This window comes from Alosa sapidissima, chromosome 1 (genome assembly GCF_018492685.1).
Source record: "Alosa sapidissima isolate fAloSap1 chromosome 1, fAloSap1.pri, whole genome shotgun sequence".
NCBI classification, from domain to species: domain Eukaryota; kingdom Metazoa; phylum Chordata; class Actinopteri; order Clupeiformes; family Clupeidae; genus Alosa; species Alosa sapidissima.
Window position 1 is genome coordinate 25,309,227 of NC_055957.1, and position 11,263 is coordinate 25,320,489.

Sequence of the window (11,263 nt, forward strand, 5' to 3'; positions counted from 1 at the left end):
TGGACAGTGTTCAAGGATATCACCTATGTAGGCTTCCACAACCAAAATGTCAGAAAGAAGGTTCTTAATTTTTAAACATTATTTTTAAACATTATTTCTTTATTTAGAAATATTTTTTAATCTCGTCATGGTCAATGTAATTAACAAGTTCCCTCATCTCCTCCTCCTAACCCAATTAGGCTGTGTCCAGAGGAGACAGAATCCAAAAGTAATTAAAAAGTGAAACTGAAACAATAGCCTATCTGCATCTGGAGACTGAACTCCTCCTGACACATACCCTCCCTGTACCCAATCACCTCTCTCCCTGTAATAAGGTGGTGGTGGTGGTGGTGTGTGTGTGTGTGTGGGGGGGGGGGGGGGGTGGTGGTGGTGTGGGTGGCTGCTGTTTGAAAGAACTGGAGAATGCATAGCTGAGGTGTGGGCAGATGTAGACCCCCTTGTTAATGTATGTTAAGGTTTTGTGATGAATCTTTAGATGGCCAGTGGGCTAGTTGACAGTTCAGAATAATGAATCAGAGCAGCATGTTGTTGCATTATGATGGATAGAGCCCAATCCTGACTGACCTACTCACAAATTATTTCTAGTTAATGTGTCAGAGTTCACTAGCATACATCAGTATGGACAAAAACAATGACAATCTGTGCAGTACTGAGCTAGCACTCTTATATGGGTGCCGTGGGTAAGCAGCTATACAAGGCAGTCCTGTATGGCATAAGGTTATGTCACTAAACTGCTTTTTTTTATCTCTGACTTGACTCAACAGACAGGATCCATTTGGAGACACCCCAGTGTTTAACTCTATAAATACTGTATAGTTATAAGTGTTTTTACAGTTAGTGGAGTACCGTTGTCTTCTGGTCTCATGTGTTACTCTCCATAGGTTACTAGTCAATTGTCGCATGGGAGTTGTGTTGTTGCTGTTAGATCAGATCATTTAAAAACATTCTTTACACTTATGAAGTAAACAGAGGCGTGATTATTTTGGTTGAGACGTGAGCTTAATGCACTCTATGTTTTAAAGATGTGTTTGTGTGTTTGGGGACTTTTGGGGCATTTGTGTGTCTCTCTTTGTATGTGTATGTGTGTGAACATGCACAGTGCAGAGTAGGGTGTGTTGTTTGAGACTGAAAGTTTGTGACAGTAAAGATCGTACAGTATAAACTGAGCTGTGTCATTTTACAGTGAGAACAGATTGGCCTGAAGGTCCAGATCCTTCCGCTGGGAGAACGCTCAGTGCAGGTTCCATTTTCCGCTCTCGTGGACACGGTCTCTATGATGACGGTAAAAGATGTGGCTGTCCCGGGCGACCTTCGACCTTGGTTGTCCATGCTAGTCGCTGTTAGAGTAACCCAGAGGAAGGTGCTAGAAGCGTGGGGCTCCATGGAGAGAGGCAGAGAGAGGTGTGAAGGAGAACAGCGTGCACGCATAACAATGGGACAGATCTGGATGAAATGTGGGGAAATTGGTCCAGGCAGAGGACGGGGGAAGGTGAATCATGAGTTGTGTTCTCTCTACATTTAGGACTGACGAATGGTGACGTTCACAGACATGGCGATGTGGGTGTAGCAGTCAGTCTCTCCAGGATTTAGTGATGTGGCATTTTCACAAATTCAAGGATTTCCTGCAGTGGTAATTGGGGGTTGAATTATGTTCTTTTTACTGTGATATTTTAGCTGAATAAACAACAAATAACCCCCCCTCCCCCAAACCCCCCCCCCAAAAAAATTCCCAGTACAAAACATCTGAGTCACCGTCACTTCACTGTCTTTTCAGTTTGCTGTGTGGTTATTCATCTCTCCCTCTCACTCTTCTGCTCTCTGTCTTCTCCTATAGACATTTTCTCCTCTAAAGCGGAGGATCGTCTATTTCGGCGTCTGTTTCGGCGGTACAATCAGTTCATCCGTCCGGTGGAGAATGTGTCCGACCCGGTCACTGTGCAGTTTGAGGTGTCCATCTCACAGCTGGTCAAAGTGGTAAAGTCAGTCTTTTATCTAGATTGTTATCTGTCTGAGCTCTGCATACGATGTAGGGTTACTAGATAGTGAAGATACTGCACACCACAGCAGCTTTTGATAAGAAAACGTCATTGCTGCTATTTTCTAAAGTTTGAATGAGTTTCTGTGCGACAGCCCTGAATATGGTTCTCTGAGTGTTTTAGTCCCTCTCATGGATTAAAGCAGTGCATGGAGGAGGGAGGGACACCTGCTCAGCAAACGTCTCTTCTGTCAGGAAGGCAAGGACAACGGAGATTAAGGAGCCGTAACCTAGGGAAAGAGAGAGAGAGGAGGAAGAGGAAAGGGACTGAGCGTGTGAGAGGGAGAGAGAGAAAAGAGGGAGGGAGAGAGAGAATGGTATTCAGGATTAGAGTTTAAACTCACTGCGACACAGGATTTAAGAAAGATTGCTTGGGGAAGTTTTGTGGAAGCAGTCAAACTGATTATATTGTGTGTGTGTGTGTGTGTGTGTGTGTGTGTGTGTGTGTGTGTGTGTGTGTAAATTCAATAGACTTAATATTTCAAATGTACACACTTGATGTGTTTTGTTATTTTTACAGGATGAGGTGAACCAGATCATGGAGACCAATTTATGGTTGAGACATGTAAGTAATGATTTAACTGGTCGTTGTAACACCACCTCCCCCTCCACACACACACACACACACACACACGCCATTGTCGAGTCTGCTTGTCGATGCGATTCCTTATCGATTCCCATATCGATTCCTGTACCATTTGCTGAACACTTATAGGACGGCTTTGACAGTTGTTGGCTTTGAATGTCTAATTTAAAGTGGTTTTTGAGAATGAATATCAAGTGTGCAATAACAATACAGAAGTTGAATACTTTAAAATTTCTAAAAAAGTATACATTTGTAAAACAAAGCTTTGTATTGGAATCGTTAGTGGAATCGTTAACGTTTGGATGTGTACGATTCCGATGGATCGGAACATTTGGAACCGGTTCCTTACCGATACCTGGAACCGATTCCCAAGCCTACACACACACACACACACACACACACACACACACACACACACACACACACACACACACACACACACACACACACTAAATAAAACTGCATTTGAGATCTTCCTTAACATTTTCAACACATAAGAATGCTGAACCACATACAGTTTACAGACTGAGAGTAACTCATGGGTTATTATAATCTGTCACATCAAAGCAGTTATCACAGAGGCAGCTCGCTTTTCAGATTTGCATTCCTGTTCGGTTTGTTGAAAGGGTGGAAATGCAAATGTCATACATCTATAATAAACATCCAAGCCACTTTTGTCTGTTTGATCATGGGGCATAAAACATGTTTTGCTCATGAGTAGATTCAGTAGATCAGAATGATCTCGGATGACATGAATGCCACAGGGAGCCTAGTTTCCATCTCCATGTTGCTGTTCTGACTGTCTTCTGGTGATCTGAGCTGAAAACTCATCAGGCACAGGACTCCTGAGTTGCTATGCGGTCACATGAGAAACCTTTAGCAATATACATTTCAGATCACATTCACCTACCATTATTGCAGTTATTACAGTGTATTATTGTGCATGTAGAGGTTTAGTGTTCAGTTGAGCTAAGAAGTGATTTATGTGTTTAGCAGTATATATTTTAAATAGTAGTCATATTTGTATGTGTTTCATTTTGCTGACTGTATGCTGTATAGAATAGAAAGATGAGCATAAATCAGGATGGAGACTTCAGACTTGTGCCAGATTCACCTGAGCTCACTAGATCAGCACTGATAAGATGAACACAGAGAGGGTGTCTAAGCCCTTAGGCTGTTACACTCTAAATGCCTTTCCCTGAAACTGAAACCTCACAGACAAGAGAGCAACTTGACCCCCACATTCAGACCAGGCTGGGCCTGAGTGCATGGACTCAGGCTTAGACGAGACTACTAGCGTCTGCATGGCCGTCTCATGCTGCTGACTGAAACTCATAGTGCCGTCTGCAACTCATATTGCTGTCTGGAGCTCAGGTTGCAGTCTGGGAGGCTCACTGACAGTTTCTTTACTTATCGGGAACTGCAATGCAAGAGTGCACCAGAGACGAATGAGAGCATGGTCCTGAACTAACTGACAGATGCTCAATCACAGAGCTACTAATGCCAGATGAGACACATCTGTCACATGTCAACTGTCATTTACTTTCTTATCAGCTCATCCAGATGCACCTGTTGTGTATGCTGCTTCCATTGTTTCTCAAGCCAAAGAAATGCATTCATTCTCTCCTGCTCTTTCTCTCTCTCCTTAGATTTGGAATGATTATAAATTAAAATGGGCACCAATAGAGTTCGATGGAATTGAGTTCATCCGAGTCCCATCCAACAAGATTTGGAGGCCTGACATTGTGCTGTACAACAAGTGAGTTTAAGCACACACACACACACACACGCACACACGCACACGCACACGCACACGCACATGCACACGCACACGCACACGCACACACGCACACACACACACACAGTCATGCTTTAGCGTTCAATCTAATATTAAAGGTTCATTTCAGTGAGCTAATTTTAGTTTCTTAACTGCTAGATATCTGAGTGAGCTCATTTAACACCATAGCAATTACCTCTGAGAGGAACATGAACAATAGACAGAGAGAAGATTAAAGTCTCATGTTATGTTTTCTGAACTGCAGTGCAGTGGGGGACTTCCTGGTGGAGGATAAGACCAAAGCCCTGCTGAAGTATGACGGCACCATCACTTGGGTGCCCCCTGCCATCTTTAAGTCCTCATGTCCCATGGACATCACCTACTTCCCCTTCGACTACCAGAACTGCTCCATGAAGTTCGGCTCCTGGACCTACGACAAGGCCAAGATCGACCTGGTGCTGATCGGTTCCAAAGTCAACCTCAAGGACTTCTGGGAGAGTGGCGAGTGGGAGATCATTGACGCTCCGGGCTACAAGCACGACATCAAGTACAACTGCTGCGAGGAGATCTACCCGGACATCACCTACTCCTTCTACATCCGCCGGCTGCCGCTCTTCTACACCATCAACCTCATCATCCCCTGCCTCCTCATCTCCTTCCTCACCATCCTCGTCTTCTACCTGCCCTCGGACTGCGGAGAGAAGGTCTGTGGGCCGCGTGTCCAGTCCGCTCCATCATCGTAGCCCACACTGCCATGGGACTGACCCACAATAAGGCTGACAATAAGGCTGCCTTAGTAAACATAAGGTGTAATATAAAGCTTGTGGCGTCACTGGAACACAGAGCACCGGCAGTTCTTTCTGAAGTGTCAGATCAGGCCATGATCAATGTCATGGGTTCAGTTGCCAGGCAGCTACTTGTACTGCTTAAAAATACATGTCTTCAATGTATTTGAGGTCACTCTGGATGAAGGCATGTGCTAAATGATTTAAATGTAGGCCATAGAATACGCTCCCCTTGAATGTATCTCAGCTATCCGATGACAATGTGAATATGTTTTAGAAGTTTACCAGAAGTATCTCCTATGTCCTCTGGTAGTGTCATGCTATAATCCTCTAGTAGTCCTCTAGCGGTCATCTCTGCTTCTTCTCCCTGGTCTGCAGGTGACACTCTGCATCTCAGTGCTGCTGTCCCTCACTGTGTTCCTGCTGGTCATCACCGAAACCATCCCGTCCACCTCCCTGGTCATCCCGCTGATTGGCGAGTACCTGCTCTTCACCATGATCTTCGTCACGCTCTCCATCGTCATCACCGTCTTTGTGCTGAACGTGCACTACCGCACGCCCACCACGCACACCATGCCGGCCTGGGTGCGCAGCGTCTTCCTACAGGTGCTGCCCCGCATCATGCTCATGCGCCGACCCATCGACCAGGAGGGGAAGGGGGCAGTGGGCGACCGGGAGCAGGAGAGTGGCGCAGGTTCCGCCGAGAAAGGGAAGAAGGGCAAGGGTGGCGGGCAGGGGTCCATGAACTGCCTGGACTTTGGGGAGAACAAGCTGGGCATCGAGGGCAAGAAGTGCCCGCGCCACACGGGGAAAGACACGCCCGAGAGTGACGGTGGGAAGGGGAGCCGGCAGGCGGGCTCTCCGGCGGTCAACGCGGTGGTGGCCTTCTCCATTATCTCACCAGAGATCAAACAGGCCATCGAGAGCGTGAAGTACATCGCTGAGAACATGCGGAGCAGGAACAAGGCCAAAGAGGTAAACACAGACATACACTCTCATAGAAACACACACTACAGCGCATACACACGTATACACACACTCACATATCCACATATCCACACCTCAGAAACAGGTAACCAGTAACTGCAGCCATTCAGAGCGTAAATGACATCCCATAGAGTTAATGAGTCTGTTAACCAGTCAGATAAGAGTGTCCAGCACAAGCCTGAACCTCCTCTTCCAAACTGCTCCCCCGTCATCATGATGGGTGTGAACGGAGGGGTGCTGAGGATTTGAGAGTACGTCACACACACCACAGTTTGTGTGGTGGGACGTGCGCCCGTCTGCTCCCTATAAATACCGCCTGACTACCCCTGGGCGCCACACTTTGATATGGGAACATTGGCGTGTGTGTGACGCTGTGACTGTGTGAGGCTTTCAATCTGGCTTTGATATGGAAACCCTCCACTCCCAGCCCTGTCCCCATCAGTCCCAACACTCTGACTGCAGAATCACATTACCATAATCATTCTACTGCACCCACCCACCCACACACACACACACACACACACACACACACACACACACACACACACACACGCAGGCAGACGCACACACACAGACACAAACGTTCTTTTAGGCTATGAAAAGTTTTTGTTCATGTACTTGCTCTTTTTTCTTAGTTCTTCACTCTACTTTGTGCCACACAGCTCTTCTCTTTCCTCTCTGTGCGCCAGTGTAATAGTCTCTCCTGCTCATGTTGCTTTGTGTTGTTCTCTCATCACGTCACGCTCAGGTGGAGGATGACTGGAAGTACGTTGCCATGGTGATCGATCGCATCTTCCTGTGGGTGTTTGTGCTGGTGTGTGTCCTCGGGACGCTGGGTCTCTTCCTGCAGCCCCTCTACACCTTCCTGACCTAACACATCGCCCAGCAGACTCATGGACCACGTGTCCCCACGCCCCCCCTTTCCTGGCAGAATAACTGACTGTATTGGCCAGCACTCACCTGGACCCGGCTGAGCCACCCGGACCCGTGCACAGACCCGACCCAGCGGGGAACATCAACCAGATGTGGCCTGTGTCCACTCACATCACCTGTTCCGCAAAAATAATGATGTCAAACCATAGTATAGTGTAACAAATCAACAAAGGCACACTGCTCTATTAATAGATATCTTCCACTAACATTTTTTTGTTGATAAGAGAAGCAAATTGTAACTTAAGTGGAATATGTCTAGACTAGTGCATCAATGTTAAAGAAGTCATACCTTTTGACTTTAAGTGTACTTTGAAAAACTTTTTTCCAAAGCTTAACACCAATTAATTAAACAGTGACTTTGAATATATGGTGTGTGTGTGTGTATGTGTGTGTGTGCGTGTGTGTGTGTGTGTGTGTATGCGCGTTTGTGTATGTATGTGTGCTGCATGGTCAGGGCACTCTAATTCTTCCTTTGACACTCTTTTCCCATAATCCTCTCTTTCATTCCATGCCTTTGTTCATATGTCATTAGCAACAGGCATGGCCCTCTCTCTTTGGTTAAAACCATCAGTCTTTTAATTTCAGCTCTTTTCAAAAAGGATAATGTTGAAATAAAGTCTTTAAGAAATGTTTCTGATACTCTCTCTCTTTCTCTCACACACACACAGTCACACACAGACACACACACACACACACACATACACCCACACACACCACTTAATACCTTAATAAAAACTCTGCAGATGCCACTTATACATACACTGCTGTCACTGACAGGTTTAATCTGCACTCATGCAGCCTCCCCCAGGGTGTGTGTGTTTGTGTGTCTGGGTGTGTTTAGGGTAAAGTTCTTTGATGTCAAATACAGCTTAGCACCAATCAACAGGCGACTCTCTGTGTGTGTGTGTGTGTGTGGGGGGGGGTGGTGTTAATGAAAAGTGATGAGCAGCCATCATGCCTTTATCTATCTAATGCTGTTCACATGGATAGGGCCAGAGGGAGTGCTCAAAGCCCAGACTGCATTGCTCTGTGGAGAACAACATTTAGCCCCAAATCAGAATGATGAAACAATCCTCTGCACTAAGGCAGAGCAGTGAAAGCCCTTCATGTGTCCTGATAGCTAGAGGCCTGTGTGTTGCTCTGCTTGGAGACCTTAGGCTGAGCTTATGCAGCTCTTACATAAGTCTCCTCACAAACTTACCACAGCACTTTCATGTTGTTGAAAGCTTATAACGGCATTTTCCTGCACAATGTTAGAGAGAAGGTGTTCTGCTGTGGCCACGGACCAGATGAGCTGACCACACCCCTCTCGGTATGGCAATACATTTTAGAACTCATTCTCTTGTGACTTTAGCCTTTATTGCCTTCTCCTCTCTGTTCCATGATCACCTGGGTGTTGGTGGCTAAATGACTTTCATCCTCGGCACCATGGCATCATGTTGTGATGCCCCTGTGCTCTCGATGGCATGGCACTTCTGGGCACAGCTGCGCACTGTTGGGCGGATGCGCTGGCGTTCGGAGAGGCCAGTGGGGGTTCTTCCACTAGATTGGCTGGTAATGTGGCATGTCAGATTAATCTCAAGCGCAGTCCTTTGTGTATCTGACATTAGCATAATGCTAAATCCATCTCTAGCTCCCATTCACACTCACATATACACAGCTCCCTCCATCCTACCAGCCTTAGGGTAAATACATTTCCTCTGAACATATTATAGGTACAAAGAAATGTAATTTAATGTGTGTGTGTGTGTGTGTGTGTGTTTCTGTGTGTGTGTGTGTGTGTGCGTGTGTGTGCACGTGTTCAATCCAAATCCATAGCGAGAACACCAGATCATAACATAGGAGCAAGACATGAAGCCAACGACGAGGACAAATACACTGGCGTGGCAGATGGGTCTCAGGTAACCCCCCCCCCCCCCCCCCCCCCCCCACACACACAAACACACATTCACACTTACAGGTTCACACTTTTACAGGCTCACAAAAAATCCATTTGGTGTACACCTGATTTCTCTCAGGCTGGCTCAGGACAGCAAAGCAACAGAAATGGAGGGAAATCAATAGCTTCAGTGGGAACTAAACACATTTGCGTTTCATACTATTCATAATGTATTTATTATTTATTTATTATTAAGCAATCATTACACCTCATATGCTCATGTATGGCCACCATACTCAAGTAAATCTACATATGCTTGCCTCTCACATATATCATTACACCAGGGGTCTCAAACACCCGGCCCGCGGGCCAAATCCGGCCCGCGACATATGACAAAATAATAATGTAATCCGGCCCTTGAGGCTATTATTTGCGACAAACAACGATACTGATTAAAATAGACGATAGATCCAGGTACAGTAACAAATCTCATTTATAGGCCTACTCTGCTCCACTATGTGCAAGACATCCATAGCTTGATTCAAACCCAAAATCGCTGCGCAAAGTTTTCAGGAAATACTTGTATTACACGCGAGAAACACAAAGACGTGCATATGTAATGACGCGGAAGCGATGCAGGCCATAGTGTTGCAGAAATTGAAGCAGGAATTAAGCAGAAATAGGCCTACACCAAATGTTGAAAAACGTTCACGTGCGATTAAGTCTTAGGTAAGCTATGTTATTCACCTATTCTAATTCTGAAGGAGAATATCCTTTTGGAGATTATGATCGATCGTCTATGACAGTGTCACGGTGCGTCTGTGAATGGAGGTGCGTGTATACAACGGTGTGCACTAAGCATACCATGCTTGTTTCGACCCTCTGCCCAACATAGCTTGGAGGTTGCAGTGGTAATCGTGATGATGAACCGTAATGGATGTGGTACAGACAGCAGGGCTAGTAGAAATAGGGCTCTAAAGAACTACAAAGTCAACCGCAATATGATGCAAACTTCTGGGTACTGCAGATTACCCGCGATAGGAACTGTTTGACCAGAATACTTTATTGTAGGCCTATATTGTAGTAATCTATTACTAAACCACAACATATTAGGTGTTGGTATACATCTTAGGTGTTTTCCTGTTAATTTGTTATGTGGGTAATATGAAAAAAGGAAAGTAAACCTGCTTAAATATGTTCATCCAGTATTTACTGAAAGGTGCATAATTTGAGGTGCTTGCCATCCAGTGACAAATTACATGGGTAAATTTACCCCCTTCATAAACTTTTGTTTTACTCAAAGATTTTTACATTTACAGTAGGATTTCATCTCTGACCACTTTCAAGCCATGGCCTTTTGAAATTTTGATATAAAAATCCAATGGTGTTGCTTTCTTAACCCTGATGCCTAGTTTGCCAGGTTTAAAAAAGTTATGAGAGGAAATATTTTTATTTGGTGTGAAACACACACACATACCTGTTTTTATGTTTTTCATTTATTTTATAATTTGTATTAATATTTATTTTATCATTATTTTATTTATAAGCTAAGGTTGCTAGCACAGGTGTCTAAAACTAGATAAAGACACTTGCACTTTCTGTTTGCAGTTTTGTGTGGTATTTGAAAAAAAGAACATTGTATTTTCAGATATAGCCGGCCCTCCAATCAGATGACGTTGGCAGAATTGGCCCCCAGCTCATTTGAGTTTGAGACCCCTGCATTACACTATACTCTGTCATGCTGATATCACAGTTGTCATAGTAACTCATGGATGATCAGCATATGCTGCTTCCCCAGAGGTCATAGGGTCACAGCATCAGCCATGATGGGGCGTGCTCACGCTAACTCAGCAGCTGAGCTGGCACACACACACACACACACCAACGAGTACATATTTTTCAGACAGCCATTTGGTCCTACATTTCATCACACCTAATCCCTGTTTATGGAAATTCAGGATTTACGACTCCAGAAATAAATAATTCAAGAAATTATGAGATAAATAACATGAGAGGCCATGCCTGAGTATTGGAACAGAACATGAAAATAAGCCCCGGTTCAGCTGACTCTGCTGCCGCTCTCATCTAAGGCCTAATTAGCACAGAGAGAGAGAGAGAGAGAGAGAGAGAGAGAGAGAGAGAGAGAGAGAGAGAGCGTCTGTCTTCTGTCTTCTCCTCTAATAGAAGAGAAGTGAATGGGTCAGTGAATCCTTCTGTCGTCATGAGCACAAACACACACACAGGGCAATCTACACTGGCATTTGAAGAGGCTCAGGAAAAC

General features: G+C 45.1%; 1 protein-coding gene across 2 annotated transcripts in view; it reads left to right on the forward strand.

The window, feature by feature from the left end:
* Nucleotides 1-7,696, forward strand: part of chrna6 (cholinergic receptor, nicotinic, alpha 6) — an 11,791-nt gene extending 4,095 nt beyond the window's left edge. For both annotated transcript variants that reach the window (XM_042110329.1, XM_042110338.1), the window contains exons 2-7: nucleotides 1,835-1,974; nucleotides 2,556-2,600; nucleotides 4,271-4,380; nucleotides 4,664-5,102; nucleotides 5,562-6,158; nucleotides 6,919-7,696. In XM_042110329.1, the coding sequence (XP_041966263.1) occupies nucleotides 1,835-1,974; nucleotides 2,556-2,600; nucleotides 4,271-4,380; nucleotides 4,664-5,102; nucleotides 5,562-6,158; nucleotides 6,919-7,044 (1,457 nt within the window). In that variant the 3' untranslated portion in view covers nucleotides 7,045-7,696. The remainder of the gene's footprint in view (nucleotides 1-1,834; nucleotides 1,975-2,555; nucleotides 2,601-4,270; nucleotides 4,381-4,663; nucleotides 5,103-5,561; nucleotides 6,159-6,918) is intronic.
* The last annotated feature ends 3,567 nt before the right edge of the window (nucleotides 7,697-11,263 follow it).